General features: G+C 50.6%; 1 protein-coding gene across 7 annotated transcripts in view; it reads left to right on the forward strand.

Moving 5' to 3' along the window:
- HLCS (holocarboxylase synthetase) overlaps window positions 1–23,428 on the forward strand; it is a 209,404-nt gene that overhangs the window by 20,931 nt on the left and 165,045 nt on the right. For 6 of the 7 annotated variants that reach the window (XR_016232992.1, XR_016232991.1, XM_089331422.1 and 3 more), the window contains exons 4-5: window positions 1,889–2,841; window positions 7,916–8,098. Coding sequence is in view for 5 of the 7 variants with exons in the window: in XM_089331422.1 (XP_089187548.1) it covers window positions 1,889–2,841; window positions 7,916–8,098 (1,136 nt within the window). In the remaining 2 variants the exon portion in view is untranslated. The remainder of the gene's footprint in view (window positions 1–1,888; window positions 2,842–7,915; window positions 8,099–23,428) is intronic. The other variant, XM_089331425.1, reaches the window with a different exon arrangement.

Below are 23,428 nucleotides of genomic sequence, written 5' to 3' on the forward strand. Positions count from 1 at the left end.
CAAGTTCTGGGGGGGGTAGAAGGGTGTATATTTGGTGATCATTAAATTTATTTTTTTAAAGAAAAGATTTATTTATTTATTTTAAAGAGTTACAGAGAGAGAAGAGATAGAGAAGGAGATCCTCCATCCACTGGTTCACTTCCCAGATAGCCGCAATGGGCGGGGCTGGGTCAGACTGAAGCCAGGAGCTGGGAGCCAGGAGCTGCTTCTGGGTCTCTCCCGTGGGTAGCAGGGGTGTAAGTACTGGGACGTCCTCTGCTGCCTTTCCCAGGCCATTGGCAGGGGGCTGGGTCAGAAGTGGAGCAGCTGGGACAGGAACCGGTGCCCGTATGAGATGCCAGTGTCACAGGTGGTGACTTTACCTGCTGTGCCACAATGCTGGCCCCCTTATTAAATTTCTTTCATATCTCTGTTGTCCATGTCATGACATTCAAATTTCAAATTATTATTATTATTTTTTTTGACAGGCAGAGTGGACAGTGAGAGAGAGAGACAGAGAGAAAGGTCTTCCTTTTCCGTTGGTTCACCCTCCAGTGGTTGCTGTGGCCGGCCAGCGCACCGTGCTGATCCGATGGCAGGAGCCAGGTGCTTCTCCTGGTCTCCCATGGGGTGCAGGGCCCAAGCACTTGGGCCATCCTCCACTGCCCTCCCGGGCCACAGCAGAGAGCTGGCCTGGAAGAGGGGCAAGCGGACAGAATCTGGTGCCCTGACCGGGACTAGAACCCAGGGTGCCGGCGCCGCAGGTGGAAGATCAGCCTATTGAGCCGCGGCGCCAGCCCAGATTTCAAATTATATAATATTTATTTCATGCAGTTTAATACCCTATGTCTAGCCTATTGTTCTGACTGAATGGGAAGCACAGCCAAGGTTACTATGAAATTCTAAACATAGCAGCTTTTTACTTAAAATATAAACACGGGTGGAGCATCCCTAATCCAAAAATCTGAAAGGCTCCAAAATCGGAAAGGTTTTCAGCACTAACATGATGCCACAGTGGAACATTCCACACCGACTTCTGTGGCAGGAGGCAGCCAGAATGCAGGTGCACTGAAAGTGTCTACGCTATTGCCTTCAGGCTGTCTGTAAGGTGTACGTGAAACATAAAGGTATTTCCTGTTTGGACCTGCCTCCAAGAATTATGTATCTGCAGATATTCCAGGATCTGAAAATGTCCTAAATCCGAAACCCTTATGATCCCTAGCATTTTGGATGAGGGATACCCAATCTGTATCATAGGTTTTTTTTCACAAATCTTTTCTCAGGAAACAACTGTTCTTTCATTAAACTCGAATGCAGGCTTTCTGTCTGTGAAAGCCTTTATTCATATCCTCAACAGATAAGTGTTCCTGAGCTCTGGAAATTTATGTAAATCACTGAACTTCCTGATTCGCCATGCCTGCGCCCAGGTCTGCATCAGACAGTAGCAAGTGTGCAGCGGACGTCTCCGGAATCAGTGGTGTAAACTGGTTTCCATTCTTGAAACAAGATGGTGCGGGGAAGTGTGCTAGGAGTGGCTTTTTCCTGGGGCAGGCCTGTGTAGATTCCAGCCGTGTGCCCCATGTACTCCTCCCTTTCATATTTAGGGCAGTGTGCCCAAGAGATTGAGCCTGTGAGGAAGTGGGCAAAGTCACTTTTCTGCCTCTCTCTCCTCCAGTCAGTAAGAGAATTTGAAGCTCTGTGATGTGTATAGGGAAGAGGTTGGGGAAACTGAGGGTTCACCTGGGGTCTTCAGGGGTGCCCTCCCAGCAGGCAGGAGTGATTGGGGGATGCAGGTGGGAGCCGTGCAGGCGGTCGTCCTGGGCCGTGAGTCACTGGCACGCTGAGGGCGTGGGGGGAGCCATGACGGTTGAGACGTGTTGATGAACGCCCTTTCCTGTTCATGCTGTAGCCGTGCACTTGAAGGACTCCACTCTGGAGGAACTTAAGGATCAGGCCTTAAACAACCAAACCCCAATCCCGCAGCCAAACCCCGAACCATCTCCTGAGACGGAGCCTGCGCAGGGAGTTATGGAGCACGTTGGCAAAAGTGACTCGAAGGATCCTGGTGAGGGCTCCTCCACGCCGAGGAGGGGCAGTGCCCCCGGGAGTGAGCCCGCCTCCGAGGGGAGTGAGCAGGGCGGGGGCTCCCCCGAGCATCACCACCTCCACCTGTCTAGTTGCCACGAGTGTCTGGAACTCGAGGGCAGCACCATTGAGTTGATCAAGTTTGCTTCTGCAGAGAACATTCCGGATCTTCCCTACGATCACAGCAGCAATGTGCAGGGCACTGCTGATGAGAGCTGCCCCGAAAGAGAAGAAAGGAGGGTCAACGTGACGGGCAAGGCTCCGAACATCTTACTCTACCTGGGCTCCGACTCCCAGGAAGCCCTGGGCCGGCTCCAGCAGGTGCGCTCCGTTCTGGCCGACTGTGTGGACACCGACAGTTACACCCTCTACCACCTGCTGGAGGAGAGCGCCCGCAGGGACCCGTGGCCAGACAACTGTCTCTTGTTGGTCCTTGCCACCCAGGAGGCCATTCCCAAGGACCTGCACCAGAAGTTCATGGCCTATCTTTCTCAGGGAGGGAAGATATTGGGGCTGTCTTCGCCTTTCACGTTCGGTGGCTTCCAGGTGACGAGCAAGGACGCGCTGCAGAAGACCGTCCAGAGCTTGGTGTTCTCCAAGGCTGATGGCAGGGAAGTGAGGCTGCGCGCGCTGAGCAGCGGCTGCGTCTATGAGGACAGCACCGGAGAGCGGCTGAGTCCCGGCAGGCTGCAGGGCCGCCTGGAGGGCGCGGACCAGGACAGGATGATTGTGCAAGTGCCTTTTGGAACCTGTGGCGGAGAAGCCGTTCTTTGCCAGGTACTGGAGGTGGAGCTGACTCTCTCGTCTTTGGGAGGGCACGTGGTTTCCAAGGCTGGACGTGGAAAAGTTCCTGGGGTGCGTGTGCTGTGGGCTGGGAGCTTTTGCTGAGGGTGAGTGGGACCATGGCTTTGTTTAGTTCAGGGCGTTCATGAATAAGGAACATAAATGCTGACCTACCAAAACACTTGTGATGGAGGAACGGGGCAGAAGGTGTGAGCTTGAGAGTTAACCAAGGAGTAGTCAGGGGAGTCTTGTCTCATCGTCACTGGCAATAACCTTTTTTTTCTTTTTTTCTTTTTATTTTTTTTTTGACAGGCAGAGTGGACAGTGAGAGAGAGACAGAGAGAAAGGTCTTCCTTTGCCGTTGGTTCACCCTCCAATGGCCGCCGCGGCTGGTGCGCTACGGCCGGCACACCGCGCTGATCCGAAGGCAGGAGCCAGGTGCTTCTCCTCGTCTCCCATGCGGGTGCAGGGCCCAAGCACTTGGGCCATCCTCCACTGCCCTCCCTGGCCACAGCAGAGAGCTGGCCTGGAAGAGGGGCAACCAGGACAGAATCCGGCGCCCCAACCGGGACTAGAACCCGGTGTGCTGGTGCCGCAGGCGGAGGATTAGCCTAGTGAGCCACGGCGCCGGCCTGGCAATAACCTTTCTGAAATACATTAGTCAGGGTGGGTGTTTGGTGCAGCAGTGAAAATGCTGCTTGGGATGCCCACATTCCATTCCTGGCGAGGCCTGGGTTCCAGTCCTGCCTCCGTTCTGCCTTGCAGCTGCCTGCTACTATGCGCCCTGGGAGGCGGCAGGGGATGGCTCACATGAATTGAGTTCCTGCTACTCACGGGGGAGACCTGGGTTGAGTTTCTAGCTCCTGCCTTTGGCCTGGGCCCAGCTGTTGTGGGCATTTGGGAAGTGAACCTACAGATAGAAGATCACTCTCCATCTCTCTCTGTCTCTTTGCCTTTCAAATAAAATAAAATGAATTAATTGATAAAAGCAGGCAGTCAGAAGGAAGACGTCTCAAAAGCTTTAAAAAGCTACGTTAGTTTACTTTCTTGTCACGAGTACCCTGTTATTAATGTACTCAAGCCTTTATTTAATGTAAACAGTTGAGGGTCTTGGGGTAGTGATCCCAGACATTGTTGACCGTCACATTAAAATACTGCAGCTGGGCCGGCGCCGCGGCTCACTAGGCTAATCCTCCGCCTAGCGGCGCCGGCACACCGGGTTCTAGTCCCGGTCGGGGCGCCGGATTCTGTCCCGGTTGCCCCTCTTCCAGGCCAGCCCTCTGCTGTGGCCCGGGAGTGCAGCGGAGGATGGCCCAGGTGCTTGGGCCCTGCACCCCATGGGAGACCAGGAAAAGCACCTGGCTCCTGGCTCCTGCCATCGGATCAGCGCGGTGCGCCGGTCGCATCGCGCTGGCCGCGGCGGCCATTGGAGGGTGAACCAACGGCAAAGGAAGACCTTTCTCTCTGTCTCTCTCTCTCTCACTGTCCACTCTGCCTGTCAAAAAAAAAAAAAAATAAATAAATAAAAAATAAAAAATAAAAAAAAAAAAATAAAATAAAATACTGCAGCTGATGGCCAAGTCTTTGGGCCCCTGCTCCTGTCTGAGAAAGAAGCTCCTGGCTCCGGGCTTCAGACTGGCCAGTTCCAGCCGTCACAGCAATTTTGGGAGTGAACCAGCAGATGGAAGATCTCTCTGTCTGTCTTTCTCTTGTTGTCTCTGCCTTTCAAATACATCTTTTTTTTTTTAAAAAATCTAAGTGCTGGGAAGAACTCCCTGTGAGAGGATATTGAAGTTATCTAGATTGATGGCTTCGTAGTGCCTAAGGAAGCCAGGAGAAGAGGAAAGGAGGCTGCCGAGAGCAGGTCCTTTGTCTCTCCTGTTCTCTTTTTCGTCTTTCTCCTTTTAGCTTTTGCTGATTTAAGCGAGTGGTAGCAGGATAGACTGTTCCAGAATTTCCCATCAGTTACCGCACATCGTTTTCAATGCCTTAGGACAGAGGTTTTCGTTAGAGTCAGGTGAGCACTTTCTTCTCCTTAAGGATTTGATGATTTAATACAAAAACGAAATCCAGCTGACCCTAGTATCTGGGTTCTTCATCCACAGCCTTAACCAGGCACCGTTGGAAAACGTTTGGACACAAAATCTCAAGTGTACGGACTTCCTTCTTGTCGCTGCTGCCTAACCAATGTGCCTACATTGCATTAGAGTTAGACATGGTCTAGAGATTATTCCAGTTCCCAGGAGGAGCGAAGTGGGTTCTGTGCAGATAGCTCTCCACGGCCCGGGAGGGGCCCCCGCAGGTGCCAGTTTTGCCCATTAGAGTGCCCAGATGAATGCAATAGAGTGTGTTTTGTGGTAGGGCTCTCTTTATTGAGTCAGCAAATTGTTTACTTTTTTGGTTCTGTTTTCTTTTAATTTTTTGTTTTATGCCAGGCCTCTTGCCAGCCCTCCTAGAAGCTCCGTCTCTTTTTTTTTTTTTCCTCTTTTTTACCTTGGGTTTTGTGATCAAACATTTGTCAGAGGGTATAGTTCTGTTTTTTTTTTTTTTTTTTCCCTCTGTTCTAAAGCTCACTCACTCGATTTAGATGATACTGAGGCAAAGATGCTTCAATGTCAGAAATTCGGACACGAGGACAGATGAACATGTCCAGCCCAGGCAGGTTTCCTGTAGGGCTGTGAGCCACATGGATCCATTTTGGAGGCCTAATAAATGCTCCTCTTATCTTTTTCTCTGAGAATATGGTAACTATAGCAACTGTGCATTCTCAGAAAATCCACTTAAACACCCAACTTCCTACAGCCATATTTCAGTTTTGAAGAGTGGATTGTACCACTTCTGTGTGCAGACTTGTACTAGAAAATTGATTCGGCACTGTTGCGATCCGTTTCTCTGAGTTACGTAGCAAATCTGTTTGCTGCACCATTTAAATTGACCCCGTTTCTATCATAAAATTTGATACTGCAGTGCATTGCCCTAGGAAAAAAAAAGGCAATCTGATGCAGCTTCACAAATCAGAGTCGGAGGATTAGAATGTCGTTTTTGATTTTAAATGACTTCCAGTCTTCTCTGTGACAGGGTCACTGTTTTCTCCCCAGGCCCGTGTGGCTGCGAAACCTCTCCGAGATCAACCAATAAATATTATCACAGGCTGGTTAGTTTCCTCTTTCCCTGTTCAATTTCATAGTCTTCATCTTTGTAATAAATCTAGCAATGATGTAACCCAGTAAGAGGAGGCAAGGGAGTTCAAGGGCCCAACACAGCTGCACGCGGGGCGCTGGGCTCCCAGCCACACAGACTGCCCGTTTGATGCCTCTGCCCTTCACGATGATAGAGAGGCACCGTTCAAGTGCTTGGTGCACTGATCAAGTTCGCGGGGACGATTTCACGCCGACATTTGCCTGTCAGAGGGACTAGCAGTTGGCACGAAGTTGTCCGAATGGACTTTAAGAAGTTCGGCCTCTTTACTCGGCACAAGGCAGAAGTGGTTCTGCTCTCACGCAGAGAGTTCCTCGGCCAAGGTGCCGTCGACATTTCGGGCCCAGTGATTCTTTGCAGCTAGGGGCAGGAGCCCCGTCTACCCAATACGTGCCTGCAGTACCCACCTCCTGGCTTGTGGCTCGAGATGTTACTGGTTCTAGCACTGTGTCCAGATGAAAAGCCTTGCTTTTAGAAGCCAGGTTATAGACAGGCCATCACTATGGCAACCAGCCTAGGACCAGAGGATGAGGCTTCTGTTGACTACCACGAGGACCCGGAGTGCAAATCTGCCGGGCTCCCAGCCTGGTGTGCCACTGGGGGCCATGCCCACCATGGAGGCGCTGTCCTCAGGGTGTCAGCCATGGCTTGTTGTTGTCCTCCTGGACCCTGGGGCCTGCTGGTAGCTCTGTCCCTGCTTTCCTCACTGCATCTGTCTTGTGTGATGATGGTTCAGTGCATTTCACTGTGCCCCTGTGTGTTCAGCTTGTCCACAGGGTGTGCACACGCAGTCCCCATTCCCTCACGCACAGGCAAGCACAGACACAGTGAGGCTCCTGTCTGGGCTGAGACTGACTTGCTATGTGCTGCTTGTCCATTTGGGAGGGAGGCATACAGAGGGGGGAGGAGGGGCTGGAGGATCGATGCTTTATAGGGTCCACTCCTCTGCCCTCCCCTCTCCAGGGCATTTGGGGCCAGGCCCACCCACTGCCCGCTGCCCTTAGGGCTCCATCACGGTGAAGCAGCAGCCTGCAGCGGCCAGCTGTAGTTTGGAGATTGTTGGGCAGGGTCCTGCAGACCCTCAGTGGGGACACTCGGACCACGGTCGACAATAGATTTGGACAGGATCTTTGGTTTGATTGAGGTATGGGTGGGAGTTGAGAGATGTTTAAGTTGACAAGGCTGGCACCATGCCTTCACTTTTCTTGATGCCTAAAGTAGGAAGCACTACATACAATACAGGCAAAAACAGAATAAGGTAAATGAGCTGATGTCCATCTTCAGGGTTCTCGGTATTGTGGGGTCCCCCTGATGCTAACGTCAAGTGAACATCTGATCTCAAGAGAACTGGAAGTTTCTGTCCCTTCCTTTATGCCAAGACACTGACTGGTGATAGGGGGGGACACTTAATTTATCATTTTTTAATTTTTTAAGAGGCGGAGAAGCTGGGAGAGCTATCCTCCATCTGCTGGTTCACCTTCCAGATGCCCGCAGCAGTTGGGGTAGGCTGAGGCTGGAAGCTGGGAGCTCCTTCTGGGTCTCCCACGTGGCTGGCAGGGGCCCAGGCACTTGTGTGTCATCTGTGGCCTCCCAGGCTGCACATTAGCAGGAAGCTAGAACTGGGAGTGGAGCTGGGCCGGGAACCAGGCAGTCCGACGGGGTGTGTGCTTCCGAACAACAGTTACCCATTGTGCCGAATGCCTGCCCCTCAGATCTTTAGCGCTTGCTCTCTCTTCTGCAGTGCTCGGGTTCTGAGTTTATGTGCTGTTGGTAATGGTGAGAATCCATGTTCAAGTTTTCAGAACTGGCAGCGAAGCTGTCTTGGTGTCTGCACGGGCCCTGGACTTACACGTGGTGTTTCTCCCCTCAGGTGCACTTAGAACTACCTCCCAGCTCTTCCCTGGTGCAAACTCAAGAAGATTTTAATTTGCTCAAATCAAGCAACATGTCAAGATACGAAGTCCTTAGGGAGATCCTGACGACCCTCGGCCTGAGCTGTGACGTAAAGCAAGTGCCTGCCTTAACACCTGCGTACCTCCTGCCGACCACACGGGTGAGCTTGCAGCTGGCTCAGCCAGAAGGGGGCGCCGTGCCGTGGCCTTCTTCAAAACAGGGGGCCTGGCCCTGGAGTTCTTTCGTTTCCTTGGGTTTTGATTGTGATTTCTCTTTTGATTTCCATTTTCTCTTTTGACTTCGGATGGTCTGGAGACCGTGTGAAAGGCATGCAGGGATCACGTAGTCACGTCCGTGTTTGTATGTGAGGTGGGGGAAGGCTGCTGGAGTTTGGCCTGCAGGTTCTGGGCTTTTCCTGCTTGTGGGTCAGGGGAGTGCAGCCCACTCTCTGGCTCTGTGGGTTCCGTATCCCTGGATTCAACCAACCTTGGAATAAAAATACTTGGGGAAAAAAAAAAACTGCTTCTATACTGAACGTGTGCAAACCTTTTCCTTGCCATTGTTCCCCGAATACAGTGCACAGTTATTTAAAGAGCATGTGCTCTGCGGTAGGCACTAGGAGCAGCCTAGAGAGGATTCAGCATAGAACTCGGTGGGTTCTGTGTGAGGACGACACCGTTTTATTAAGGGACTTGAGCGACGGTGGATTGTGGCATCCATGGAAGAGGTCCTGGGACCCATTCCCTGTGGATAGCAAGGGGTGGCTCTGTGATCTGGAAACCACGGGCTGTTCATTTGGGATTAAAAACAGTTGTTTTGATTGGGGCCTTTCTCAGCTTATCTTTGGGTGGGAAAATCACAATTTTGGCTTCATTTGTGCTGCTGTCTGCCACCTGGTGGCAGACAGGCCCTGGGCTTCAGTTCCTGTGCGTCAGCTGTGTGTAAAAGGAAAATACCCGCAGAGTTGGGGGTGTATTCAGGAATTCCATCGGCCTTGAGTCTGCATTTGCTGCCTGTGATTGATACCTGCTTTTGGGCAGGTTGCCAGATTCTCCAGGTGTGTGTTCCTGCTAATCCCCTTGCTTGCCGCGCTGTCAAGGTCTTATTCATTCTAACAAATCATTTTGTGGGTCTCTTTCTGTTGTTGTCCCTGAACAGCCGAAGTTGTGAGTGCAGTGACTATTCCAGCAGATAGGTACCCATGTTCCCGGTGACTTTCCCTGGAAAAGAACAAATTACACCCCTTACCACGCATTTTTTAAAAGATTTATTTTGTTTATTTGAAAGGTAGAGTGACAAAAAGAGAAGGAGGGAGGGAGAGAGAGAGAGACAAAAAGAGAAAGAGAAAGAAAAAGAGATATCTCCCATCCATGGGTTCATCTCCAAATGGCTACAGTGGTTGGGGCTGGGCCAGGCTGAAGCCAGAAGCCTGGAACTTCTTCTGGGTCCCCATGTGGGTGCAGGGGCCCAAGCATTTGGGCCATCTTCCACTGCTTTCCCAGGTGCATTAACAGGGAGCTGGGTCGGAAGTGGAGGAGCCGGAACTTGAATCAGTGCCATATGGCATGCCAGGGTTGCAAGCAGTGCCTAGCCTGCTATACCCCGATGCCGGCCCCAGCCACACCTTTAAAACAGGACATACTCTGTTTTGGGTTATGCTCCTGCCCTTGGCAAAATTAGTAACCAGAGGAGAGAAGAGCTGTGGGCTGTCTGGGTACACTTACTTGATACACTTACTTGGAGAAGACAGATTGAAAATCTGAGAGTGTCTGGGGATAAGAGAGCTTACAGGGTCATCTGGAGACTAGATGAGAATACATGTGAAAGTTCTACCTAATTGCATTATGAAATGATAGTGCAGTTAATCCTGAGGTGGTTGAGAGGTGGAGTGAGTTAAAGGTGTGTAGTGTGCCTGGTGATGCGTCTAAGCAGGCTCTAGGTGATGTTACTACTTTTAAACATTAGTAATATAGCAAGGGATTGTTTCTATCTTGACAGCATTGTCTCATTGTGTGCCCCATCACGTCTGTAGTTTGTGGTTTGACTCCTGTTGCACCAGTGTCTCAGGAACTCACAGCTCCCAGTCATCTGTCTCTGTTTTTGTATGTTCAGTTAATAGAAAGGCGCCACTTTTTTTTTTTTTTTTTTTTTAGGCAGAGTGGACAGTGAGAGAGAGAGACAGAGAGAAAGGTCTTCCTTTTTTCCGTTGGTTCACCCCCAATGGCCACTGCAGCCGGCGCACCGCACTGATCCGATGGCAGGAGCCAGGTGCTTCCTCCTGGTCTCCCATGTGGGTGCAGGGCCCAAGCACTTGGGCCATCCTCCACTGCACTCCTGGGCCACAGCAGAGAGCTGGACAGGAAGAGGGACAACCGGGACAGAATCCGGCGCCCCGACCCGGACTAGAACCCCGTGTGCCGGCGCCGCAGGTGGAGGATTAGCCTAGTGAGCCGCGGCGCCGGCCGGCACCATATTTTTTTTTTTTTTAAAGATTTATTTATTTATTTTAAAGGCAGAGTGACAGAGAGAGAAGGGGAGAGAGAGGAAGAGAGCGCTTCCGTCCTCTGGTTCACTTCCCAAACAGCTGCAGCAGCCAGGGCTGGGCCAGGCTGCAGCCAGGAATCAGGAGCTTCTTGGGTCTCCCATGTTTGCGGCAGAGGCCTGAGTACTTTGCCCATCTTTGGCTGCCTTCGTGGTGCATTAGCAGGGAGCTGGATCAGAAGTGGGGCAGCCGGGACTCTGGCCCTGTGGGTTATGGGTGTCGCAGACAGCGGCTTGACCTGCTGCACCACAGCACTGCCTCTCCACCCCCCGCCTTGTTGTGATACAGAAAGTCTCCAATGTGGCCGTCCTTAGAGCCTCCAGTCTTGGAGGAGTGGAGCAGGGCTGTGTGGACGAGGGTGCTGGGCCCCAGGGCAGCAGTTACTCTCCTGCACCTCCTCAGCCCTCTTCCCACATGGGGAATCTGAGGCTGTCCTGGTGAGCAGGTGCTTGCCTGTAAGCCTGGGAGGGCAGGAGCGAGGTAGACCGGACTTGCCCTTGGCAGTAATCCCTGGCTGTTCCCAGGAGTTCTGACCATGCTGCTCTTGGGACTGGGCTCTTGGACTCGTGGACACAGAGTGGAGAGGAAGGAATGGCCTTCGTTTTTTCTCCTGTGAGCAGGAGATTGGAACTCTTGACCTTTGGGCATATTCTTTAGGATGGGAATGACCTGGATAGCTAGACAGAGCTCTGCATTCTGTGTCTGCTTGTGTCACAGCACGCACCAGGGCAGGAGTTAGCCTAGGGCTCAGGATGCAGCTCGGGCTCCCATGTCCCTTAATTTTTTTTTTTTACTTTTATTTTCTTAAATTTGTTTTTTGAAAGATTTATTTATTTATTTGAAAGGCAGAGTTACAGAGAGGCAGAGACAGGGAGAAAGAGAGTCTTCTATCTGCTGGTTCACTCCTTAAATGGCCACAATGGCTGGAGTCGTGCCGAACTGAAGCCAGGAGCTAGGAGTTTTTTCCACGTGGGTGTAGGGGTCCAAGGACTTGTCCTTCTTCTGCTTTCCCAGGCCATAGCAGAGAGCTGGATCAGGAGTAGAGCAGCTGGGACTAGAACCAGAGCCCATACGGGGTTCTGGCACTGCAGGTGGCGGCTTTACCTGCCACACCATAGTGCCACCCCTCTTGTCCCTTATTGGAATGTCTGGATTTGATACCTGGCTCTGGCTCCTGGCTCCTGGCTCCTGGCTCCAGCTTCCTGCTAGTGCACACCCTGGGAGATAGTGGTGATGGCTCAAGTAATTGGATCCCCGCCACCCAAGTGGGAGACCTGCATCACTCTCCTGTCCCCTGGCTTCAGCCTGGGCCAGTCTTGTCCATTGTGGGCATGTGGGGAGTGAACCAGCAGATGAGAACACTCACTCTCTCTCTCTCTCTCTCTCCCTTTCTCCCGTCTCTCAAATAAATAAATAAAAATTTTTAAAAAATCACACAATACCACCCACTCATGTTTCGTGCTTTTGTCCTTTAAGTTCTCCAGTGGCGTCCCCTCCCTGCGCCACCTCTGTCCGGGATACTGTTTCCGTGATTGATTGATCATTTGGGAGAGTATTCATACATTGATTCCTGCATTAACAATCCATGGGACTGCAGGGGCGGGCGTTGTGGCCTAGTGGGTAAAACTGCTGCCTGCGATGCCGGTGTCCTACAGGGGCTGAGGTTTGAGTCCCGGCTGCTCCATTGCTGATCCAACTCCCTTCTGATGGTTTGGGAGAGCAGTGGAGGGTGCCCCAGGTGCTTGGGGCCCAGAACTTACAGGGGAGACCTGGAAGAAGCCCCTGTCTCCTGCTTTGGCCTGGCCCAGCCCTGGCTGTTGCAGCCATCTGGGGAGTGAACCAGCAGATGGAAGACCTCTCTCTCTCTGTCTCACCCTCTCTTTCTGTAACTCTGCCTTTCCATAAATGCATAAATCGATATAAAAAGAAGAACCATGGGAATGAAGTGGTTGAACATGAGTAAGACACATTTCTGTTCTGTGTACAGATTCCCAAACATGCCCTGGTAAGCCCCTTATTACATGATGGTTTTGGAAAAGAACAGTTTTCAGAAATGCTGACTTCTCGTTCTGGGTCCCTGACGTTGTTGGTCTTTGTGGATGTCTGTGCTGTGGACTCTTCCCAATCGCTCTTTCCTTTTTTAAATGTTTTTCTTTCTTTTTTTAAATATTTTTTTTGAGTGAGAGAAAAGAGAGAGAGAGAGAGAGAGAGAGATCTCCCACCCACTGATTTATTCCCTGAATGCTGGCAACATTTGGGGCTGGGCAAGGCTGAGGTTGGGGCCAGGAATTCAACCCAAGTCTTCCACGTGGGTGGCAGAGACCCAGTACTGGAGCCATCACCTGCTGCCTCCCAGGTGTATGTGGGAAGCTAGAATCCGCAGCAGAGCCAGAGCCCCAGTCCAGGCACTCCAGCATGCAACGCAGGTGTCCCAGTAGCAAAATGCGCCAAATGCTCGCACCTCAGTCGCTTTTTGTTATTGAATTATATTTTACTTGCGGAGCTTAAGGAGCTGAATGCATGAATTGTTGTACATATTCATTTTTTAGGAATTTATTGCTACATGAGAGTCTTGGTTACAGCAAATTACTACGACACAGTTCTCGTGTTAATGTTACATGACTGCAAAGAGAACAGATTCAGTGTAGTCCGTAGGTACAAAAGTATAGTGATGCTTTCCTTCTTTTTTAATTTTTGAGTTAATATGCTTTTAATTTACATAATGGTCAGAGGCTTAATGCTCCACTAGATAAAGAGTTCAACAAATAAAAAGTAAAAAGACCGTAATTCAGAGGGAACTATAGGCAAGGGCAGTAAACCATAATCCAATGAAAAGATGCCCATTTCACTCACATACAGTCAATTCAAAAATAATCATAGATAATGAAAACTATACTAGTATGGCTCTGTGTAGTAACTACCCCAAATATGAGAAAACATGTTTTTCTTTTTGGTCCGGCTTAGAATTATACATATTCATTTCCTTTCCCCAAATGACCACAATGACCGGAGCTGGGCGGATCCGAAGCCAGGAGCTTCTTCCAGGTTTCCCACGTGGGTGCAGGGGCCCAAGCACTTGGCCAAGCCATCTTCTGCTGGTTTCCCGGACCATCAGCAGGGAGCGAGATCAGAAGCAGAGCAGCTGGGACTCGAACTGGCGCCCATTTGGGATGCTGGCATCACAGGCAGTGGCTTTGCCTGCTGCACCACAGCACTCACCGCCCCCCCCCCCCCCCAACCATTTCTCATTGTTTATTGCTCTACTTAGAAAGCCCGAATCCGTGGTGGAAGGAAATGTCAGAATTCAAGGTCTCAGGTTCTCCTGAGGTTCAGGTTCCCGGAGGGTTTCCGTGCACACGGCTTTGAAGATAGGCGCTTGCTGACTGTGGTGGTCTTAGCCTCTGTGCTGGTGCCTCTTGGCTTCCGGCTTCCTGGGCTGTGCTCCACGGCGGGGGAGCTGCGACCTCGCACCAGCAGGTGTCGCTGCTGAGCTAGGCTGCCTGGTGCACCAGCCCCTAGAACTCTGAAGTGATTCAGAGTTTGCATTTGTTTCTTTCTATATTAATTTCGCGTAGTGTGCTTTGGTAGTTTCCCATTATATTGGTGACACTTTCTTTGGGGGCCTGTAGAAATTATTTCAATGTCACAGTCAATAACACTCGTCTTTCACTCGACATTCGCGGTGTACTGGGTCTCGTTACGGTATGGGATATGAAAGAACAAAATAAATACACCAGTTATCTAAATAGTTTCACTGCAGACCAGCTGTGTTTATGCACTTGGGTGCCTTGACACTTGCACTTTATGGGGAACGGTACAGAAGATTTATGAAGCTCCCGTGTGCGTCTCTGTTACAAGGGAGGATTGGGGAATGGCGTGGCCCGCCCAGTAGGGAACAACGGCCCCCAGGGACCACGGGTCCTCAGCATTTGCCGGAGGCCACCTTCAGCGACACCCAGACACCACGGTAGCATGTAATCCCCACACGAAAACCCAGTCGTGGGTGACTCCGGGCGTGTCCCCAGGCACAGCAACAGGAGGAAGCAAAGCTTTGCTGGGTGCAGGCCCGGTGGCCAAGCTGGGCTCCCCCAGCCTCGGTCTCCACGTGCAGCCTAACCTCAGGAGGCCAGGACGGACACAGAGGGCTCCACACGGCCGTCACACGCTGACCTGCAGAGCACATGCCCCACACGCACACACATGCACACATGCGTGAGTCCTGTGTGGAGGGCGCATGTCAGGCGGTGGGCTTTTAGATGACTTTAATAGAGATCTTGGGAAACCTCCTGTGTATTGGACCTGTTTTCTGTGATGAGCATATTAGTTATATAATGAGCCAGGCCAGTTATTAAAAACCGAAAGATTACACTAGGCCATTGGGTTTTTGAAGGTGGCTAAAACTTGAAGGTTACAAGAGTGGAATGTCGTTTTTGACCTCTACATTTAAGAGGTTTCGCTTTGCGGGTCAGCCGCTTTGACTGGCTCAGTGGCGTGTGACAGCTGGGACCATCAGGTGTGAGTGTGAGCTGACCGCCCCCTCCCCTTGGGGCTTCCTCTCTGCGGGTGTCGGGGGTGGGGGTGGGGGGCTGGTGGACTGCGTGGTTGACCGCAAGCTGTCATGGAGCAGGATTGCTCAGAGGCCGCCTAGTCCAGCTCCCACTGTTGGTGGTGACAGGAAGTTAGCAGGAGCACACCATCCTGGGTGGGAGAGCTCCGGGGTATTGGTGGGAGACACTGATTTTTATGGAAAACAAAACAAAACAAAACAAAAACAAAAACCACAGTCGTTTCTCTTGAAGAACTCAGGAAAAAATACTTGATATTTCGTAGCAAATGTTCATGGGTTTTATTTTCTGTAAGGGTTAGTTTTGTGGAAGGAACACAGTTTTTTCCTGGTGAAGACTTTCTTGCCTCTGGGGCGCTGGCTTCCATTTCCGTTTTTACCTCTGCCAGACACGTGGCGAAGGGAAGAGGGCAGGAGAAGTTCTCTTGGGGAGGGGCCGCAGGATTCTGGGACCCCACACCTGTGAGTGGGGATAGAGCCAGCTCCCCCGACGCCCACCCCCAGAGCCTCCTGCCAGAGCCAGAACAGGGTGGGAGGTCCCCCACCCCCGGAAGGCAGGCGACTGTCACGTGGCAGCCCGTTCAGCCGGGGGGTTTCCCGCCCTGGATCTGGGGAGCACCATCTTTTTTTCCCAAACGAAGAAGCCTGGGATCCTTCTGGGCGCGGGGTAGGCGGCCTGAGAAGTAGCAGCGGCGGCCTTTTGGCAGGAGCCCTGCGAGAGGGTGTCTGGTTACTCTCCCCGCGGGGTCAGGATGTGTGAGCGTAACAAGAAGTGACAACCGAGTTTGTTATTAAAGTAAGGGGGCAAAATCACCACGGGGCGTGTGTGCGCGGTGTTGGTAGCGTGGGAGTTTGGGGATGAATAATATATACTTAAAAACGAGTTTTCACTTTTCAGTTTGATTCCGCCTAAAATTATTTACTGTGAAACCTTTTTATTCCTCACTCCCTCAAAAACGATATCGCTGGCGAGAATCGCTTTGGTGTTTGTAAACGGGTGGAAGAAGCTCCAGGCTTAGCCTCTACTACTCAGGGAATTACTTTTTTATACGTTGACTTTTTATTGTCTGTATCTAGGGTGTGCACCCTACCGTTCTGATGTATGCACCAGTGACATCGATTGCTTTATGAAGAAACATGGACTAAGTCAGTCCACATGGCTCATACTCCTCCTCCTCTCACCCACCCCTGCACTGAGCAGACATCTGAGTGCCTACTAGGCACAAGGCCTCGCTGCAATGCCTTCTGGGAAGCAAGAGATAATTTCCCACAGTTGTGGCGTGCCCTAGACTCAGCGGAGCCCCTTATGTGAGTCGGGGTCTCACGGTGGCCCCGACCCTGTGGCCTGGGGCCTGGCAAGCTCGCTCCTTACCGCTGGGAATAGGACAGTGGGCTGTACAACATGTCGTGATTTTTCTAACAAGTTCTCATTAGAATTCTGCACTGTAAAAGAAGTCTTTGCTTGCCTTTTTTTTCCCCCAGCAAGGTATTTGACACGGACTCCTCCCCTTCTCCCACCTTTAATCCTTGCTTTGAATCTTGAATGTACAGCGAGAAAGACACTTCTAGCGTTATTGTAAAACGCCGTTAAAAGAATACTTTCTGGAGATGGGAGCGTCAGAGTTCCAGGTGCACGCTGAGTAGCGTTTGACACGCGGCTGCGGAGGTCTGGTGGCTGCGTTTTACGGGACGGGGCCGGCCGAGAGCAGCTGGCAGATTAAAGCACACATTTAAAAGCTTTTACAGCTATGCATGTTTTAAAGGGTCTTTCATATACGTACCTCTCTCTCTCCTTTCTTTCTCCCCTTCACCTACACTGGAAATGTTTTGTTCATTCTGACTGATTTCCTGTTATCAAACGTAATACCCACAGCAAAAGGTGACATGAGGAGTCTTGACGTGGAAATGCGAGAGAAATAATAGCCGGGTGTTTTCCTTAGCTCCCTTTTAGAAATTAGTGCTTTCGGGAGGAGGTGGCTTTTCAGCTGCCGTGTGCCCCGTCTTGCTATTGGAGTCTTATTTCTAGCAGTTTCTGTGGGGGGTCGATCTTTCAGGGTTGAAGTCAAGGCAGAGACCGGGAAAATGCTGGCGGGAGTCGGGGACCCACACAACTCCGCCTGGCTTTTCCCTTTTCACGGGTTTTGCCGTGACCTGTGATTTCTGTGGGCTGCGGCGTTGGCTGCCTGGCCCCGGGATGGGGTGACCAGGGCTGGCAGCCGGACGGAGCATCCTCCGTGGGGTGGCACCCAGTCCAGGAGGAGTGCTTGTATTTCCCAGACTATTTATATCTACCGTTTATGCAGTCACAAATTTGTGGATGGGAAACAGGCTCTTTTGGAATAAAAAGCCCTGCAAGACCAAATGCTTTCCGTCTTCGGCACCAGCCCCTAATCGCTGCCATGTGTGAGGGTGTGGATCATGGCGCTGCCTCCCGGGGAGGGCGGTCGAAGCCGGCTCTGGAAGCCTTGGAACATTCTTAAGAGCAGACTTTTGTCTCCCAAGTCCAAAAAAATACATCCCAGGGAGCGAGCGGCGCGAGTAGCGGGTTGCTTGAGGGCATGATCAAAGGGCTCCCCGTGATGAGGTGCAGAACAGGGGCCGGGGACCCCAGGGGGCCTGGTGGTGGGCGCCCACTGTGGGGGAAAGCCGTGTAAGCGTCCTTCTCCCAGCCGGCACTGGCGGAGCTAGCGGGTCGGGGTCTGCCTCAGTTCTGGGCTGGCTGTGCGTTGGAGCCGGGAGCACGTTTCGCACCATTCTTGCCGGTAACGTGACAGTGCTGCCCTCTCAAGCGAGCTGCCCCTTAGAAATCCGTTTGCAAGGACTCGGAGGCTTCAGCCCCGATGGCAATCCTCCGTGTCCCTGCCCTGAGCTGGGAGGACCGGGGCAACTTGGGGTGCTGGGGGCTGCCGTTGCTGCGTCTGGGATTGGCAGGGGGACAGGGTCCTTGCCAGGCAGTGGCCTCCGTGGAAAAGCGGCTGGGGTCTGTCTGTCCGTGCATCACAGACAGGAAGAGGAGGCTCCCTTCTGCTGAGCGTTCTCTGCTTCCTTGGTTTTGCCGTTGTTTCAGCCCGCAGCTGCCTAAGCGTCGCTTCGCCCTCGCTTTCCAGCCCCCGCCTGTTTCTGGTACAGTCTGTAGAATCCTTCTGCTTGTCCTGTGGGTGTTCTTGTTTTTCTTTCTTGAAATGTTTTCAGGCTCTCGTTTGAAAATATAATCTATTTTAGAAATATCGGAGTCGTCATTCCACAGTGTATATGTACATCAAAACATCGTGTTGTACACCTTGAATACACAGGGCCTTCTAGAAGTTCGTGGGGAATGTGTATTAGGAAGAAATGTGCACAGGCTTCCAAATACTTTTGCACCTAAATAAAATTACCTTTAGCTCCATTTTCACCAACTTTTTGAAATCCTCTCACGTACACAATTTCTATTTGTCAATTAAATTTTTAAAGTAAAAAAATGCTGGTAGAAAAGCTTGTAATTTTGGTTCCTGTTGGTCATTGGAGATAAACATGAAAAAAGCTAGAGCCTAAACCCTGATTCATCAACTGAGAAGCCTGTCTACAAGTGAAACCATTCAAAACAGGGTCATTAACAGTGTTTGTTTTAATTGATAATTTTTTAGTTGGTAGATGTGTTTTTTTCTATTTGAATCCTGTGAATACACACACGTATAGTTATATGTGAAGGTCAATGAAGAACTTCAAAAAGGTTGTGGAATATGGAATTAAAAGATAAGTTTGGGTGCAGAATTTTTGAAAGCCATACATACGAGGGGTCTTCAGAAAACTCCTGGGATGTGTACTCACTGTGCCTGCAGTCGGAACTTTTTTGACCTAAATAAACTTACCTATTTGTTCAGTTATCCCACGAACTTTCTGGAGTACCCTGATGTGTGTGCACATATTTATTTATTTAAATTCATATGTCTGCTTTAAAGACAAATTGGAGAACACAGGGGATTGCTAAGCTAGGACCTTTTTCCCATTTAGCCTAGAATTTGAGAGAAGATCTAGGTTAGAGTATCCGGGAACTTTTGAAAAAGGAGCACTTTCACTTTGTGTGCATTTCTCTTGAATGTCCGAGTGTGGGCGAGGGGAAGGGGCGAGGGGAGGGGTGGCCCGTGCACCTCCGAGACTGAAATTCAGATTCTAAACACGAGCCAAGGAAGGGCCCATGTGGCCATCACGGGCAGCAAGACCGCTGGTTCTGGAGTCCTCGCGTCTCGGCCGGTGCCACGGGTCTTTCCTGGGCGCCACACTGTAAAACCAGCTTACCTCCTGCGTGCAGAGTAAAAGTTAGGAAAATTAAATATGAATATTCTTCTGAGAAAACTTGTAAAGATTTGCTTTCTGATGCCCTAGGCAGGCATTTGGCAAGCTCTTTTCTTCTCTTTGGACAAAAATGAATCCTGCATAGAGCAGCTGTTGGGAGAAATTGAGTGATAACACCACTAATCTCAGTAAATAAGTAAATATATCTCATGAAAGCAGTGCCATATAGTGATCTCATAAATTAAAAAAATGACAGTTAATATTTTTGGGAAAGGTCAAAGCACATTTGAGCTCTCTGCACATAATGGCTTGGGTTGTTACCGTCCACAGGCAGCCTTGACACGTACTTGGATTTCGGATTTTCTGCAGCTTTTCAGTACATGAAGTGCTTTCTAGGTCAGAGGTCTGTGATCCCGAGGATCCTCCCCTTGTAGATTTTCCTGTCGTGCTGTAGGGGGGGGGTGGTTTCAGATGGGCCAGATGAAGACGGTTTGTTCAGAGACCGTCCCCAGCTTCCTGTGACCAAGCCCATCTCACTCTTGTCCAGAGAAGGGTGGACAGGATGGCCTTTCTCACCCCTTCCAGGCTCTCCCGGATGTGTGCTTCTCCCAGCAAAGGACTTGGACTAGGAAAACGGGTGAAACTCTTCAAATGCCCTCTTTTCTAAGAATTAGTGATTATGACCATTGTCATCTTTATACTGGAGCAGGTTGAAATCATCCTCAGATACGTACTCACAGCTGCTTTAAGCACCACGAAAGAGAGGTTTACTTTCTGTTCTGTTGTATTTCTTTCAGGCTCATTCTCAATTGCACTAGTAATGTAGGAATTTTCAGTGCAGTATATACCAGCCTCAAATAGACAAAGTCGCATTTTCAGTCTCTATGCTGAATTGTCTGTTTTAGAACCTCGGTCCCCGTTGTTTACGGCTGTTGGGTTTCTTACTTGCTCACTCACCTAGGTTCACAGGCGCCATAACACAGTCCGACCGCAGGATCCCGTGGACAGCATGGTTTCTGCATCACGTCACCTCCGGCTTGGAGGACCCACCAAGGCAGCGGGAACACACTGAGCCTTTCTCCTTCTCAGTGTGTCTCCTTCCCAGGGCGGCAGCTGTATCTCAGAATGGCTCTCAGCGGTCATGTTGCACACCTGGGAGCACCGTGATCCATAAGACAGGCATAAATTTGCTCTCGTGGGGAGTTAATAGATTTGTGTTGGTAGGTTAATACTTTTCTTATATTCAAGAAAACATTTCCCCCCTCTTTCAAAGTGGCTGTTGAACTATGCATTCAAGTAAAAGACAACATCTTACAGAAGACTTGAGATAGACAAAGTAAGGAGAACAATGCAGGGGACACCCGGGGACTCCCCGCTCTCCCTGCGAGTGTCCGTTTGTGGCCAGTCTGTTTCGTCTGTTCCTGCCCATGGCTCCTGTTGAAGCAAACCCCAGATGGTGTGTGTAGGTCTCATCTGAATACTTTAGCGTGTTTCTCTTGAAAGATAAGCGCTCTGCTGAGAAGCATAACCGCGGTGCCGCCGTCACACCTAAAATCAAAGTTCCTTCGTAATCATCTCACATCCAATCATTCAGCGTCGCAGTTGCCAGTGAGATAGTTGTAAGAGGGGCTGTGTTACCCGCGCACTGTGTGTCGACACACTGGTGACCCCTGTACGGCAGAGGCAGGAAGGAAGCCACTGGAATAAAGCACCGTGGCTTTTCAGGGGAGGTTGGTCTAGAAAGTTGCTGCCGTCTTTTTTCAACACAGCGTGTTAGCCGCGTGGGTGAGACCTTTCTGAAAACAGCAGCAGGGCGCAGTGGCAGTACAGGCGGCACAGCGCTGCGCCTGGGCGCGGGGACCGGTTCCCTCCCTCGGCTTGCAGCACTCCATGTGCGTCCCTCGGCTGCCTTGCACGCAGGTCCTGGGCTGCCTTAGCAGGGACGGTATTGATTTTTGCTCCGTATGCTTTCGGTTCGGGTTGATGTTTAGCCTTTGACCCAGCCACTTTCTTACAATAAACAGTTTGTTGATGAGAGCAGCTGCCCCAGCAGATTGCTTCCAGATTGTTCTCTCGTGGCTGAGGACAGAGTGCACCTTACGAAGAAGCCGGCCTGCGGCTTATGGCTTCCACTCCTGACACTGCCCGCCTTTGAAGCTGGCCGTCAGCCTCCCATCGTTCTTCTATTTATATCCAGTGAAGTGGCGTGAATCTGTGGCACTCACAATCTGAAGTCTTTCATTTTATTCTCTGACCGGTTGCAGCATGTTCTAGAACTTTCCTCCGTGCGGAGCAGTTCCTTGTGTTACAGTTCAGACTGTCCTGCATTCAGAACAGAGACACTGGCGTGCCGCGTGATGCTGCGGGGAGGGAGATGGACTGCTGTATTTTGTACGGGAATCCACGCTCCGTGAATGTTTAAGGTTTTCCATGCAATTAAGGAGTGATATTACTTTGAAATCACATACGTTTTTTCATCCTACCTACTTTTCCATGAGCTTTTTAAAGACCCCTTGACATAAGGATTTCAAAAAAATTTTGCACCAAAATGAATTTATATTTTTTTAAAGAAAGATTTATTTATTTATTTGAAAAGCATAGTTAGGGAGAGATAGAGAGAGAGAAAGAGATCTTTTATCCACTGGGTGACTCCCCAGGTGGCTGCATTGCAGGGGCTGGGCCAGGCCGAGGCCAGGAGCCGGGAACTCCATCTGTGTCTCTCAGATGGGTGGCAAGGGATTCAAACACTTGGGCCACCCTCCACTGCTTTCTCAGGCACATTAGCAGGAGCTGGATCGGAAGTGGAGTGGTTAGGGCTCATCATAGGATGCCAGCTTTGCAGGCTGCGGCCTGACCCTCTGTGCCACAACGCCCACCCCGAACTTATCGTTTAATTTCATTGTCCATGAACTTCCGAAGGGCCCGTGAATTATCTGCCTTGTAACTCAGCCCTCTTAGAGTCTATTTTTCCCCCTACTTTTGAAAGATAATACTCTTTTTTCTTAATGCAAGAGACGGGTCCTGTGTTGACTTGGTAATTTATATGGCTCAGAGGCACACCTTTGGTTGGATTTTCGCCGCTTCCCTCCTCACCCCCAGCTGTTATCTGGAATGGTCTGCCTGCTGGCAGCCACCCTCACTGAGGAGGGAAGGTCAGGGCTCTCCGAGTCAGAGCCAACACTTTTTGCTCAACTGGCCACCAGGGGCTGCTGTCAGAATGGTGAGGCTGAGCTCACCTCCCTCGAGGCAAGTTTACTTTTTCTACAACCAGTAAATTTTGTTAAGCTACCAATTCTGGTTTCAAGACTCAGGTCTCACTACACAGCCCGCAGTCACCAAACATGCTCAGGGCTGTAGCCCTTGCAGCCAGGTATGACGTAGGACCTGGACCCGATTCAAGACCAGAGATTAAGACTTGTGTGTTTTTCATTCAGTGCCAATAAGCTGTTATTAATACGCTGATTCCACGTAGACTGGAAAGCTTCATGAAGCGTGCTGGGGTTTGTACTCGGGAAGGGACGTCCTCGTCTGGCCTGTTCCAGATCCGGGCCTCTGAGGGGACGGCTCTGTGGCCATGGAAGTCTGCGGTTTCCAGGGGAGTGACCCTGCCCTCGTGCAGACAGCACCAGGACTCCTTCCAGTGCTAAACTGTGAGCTGCAAAAAGCTGTTCTTCTGTTTTTTTAAAAAATATTTTAAAAAATTATTTACATAAAAGGAACAGATTTCATTTTTTAAGAAAGATTTATTTATTTATTTGAAAGGCAGACGTACAGAGAGATAGTGAGACAGAGAGAGAGGTCTTCCATCCTCTGGTTCATTCCTCAAATGTCTGCAACAGCTGGAGCCAGGCCTATCCGAAGCCCAGGAGCCAGGAGCTTCTTCTGGATCTCCCATTTGGGTGCAGGGGTCCAAGCACTTGGACCATCTTCCACTGCTGTCCCAGGCAAACTAACAGGGAGCTGAATCAGAAGTGGAGCAGCTGGGACTTGAACTGGTGCCTGTATTGGATACCGGCATCGCAGGTGGTGGCTTTACCCAATATGCCACAGTGTGTACCAGCTCCTCTGTATTTCATATATATAGGTTTTTTTTTTTTTTTTTTTTTGAC

The sequence above is a fragment of the Oryctolagus cuniculus genome, chromosome 4, assembly GCF_051225735.1.
Source record: "Oryctolagus cuniculus isolate XC-2025 breed Fujian yellow rabbit chromosome 4, ASM5122573v1, whole genome shotgun sequence".
Classification (NCBI taxonomy): Eukaryota; Metazoa; Chordata; class Mammalia; order Lagomorpha; family Leporidae; genus Oryctolagus; species Oryctolagus cuniculus.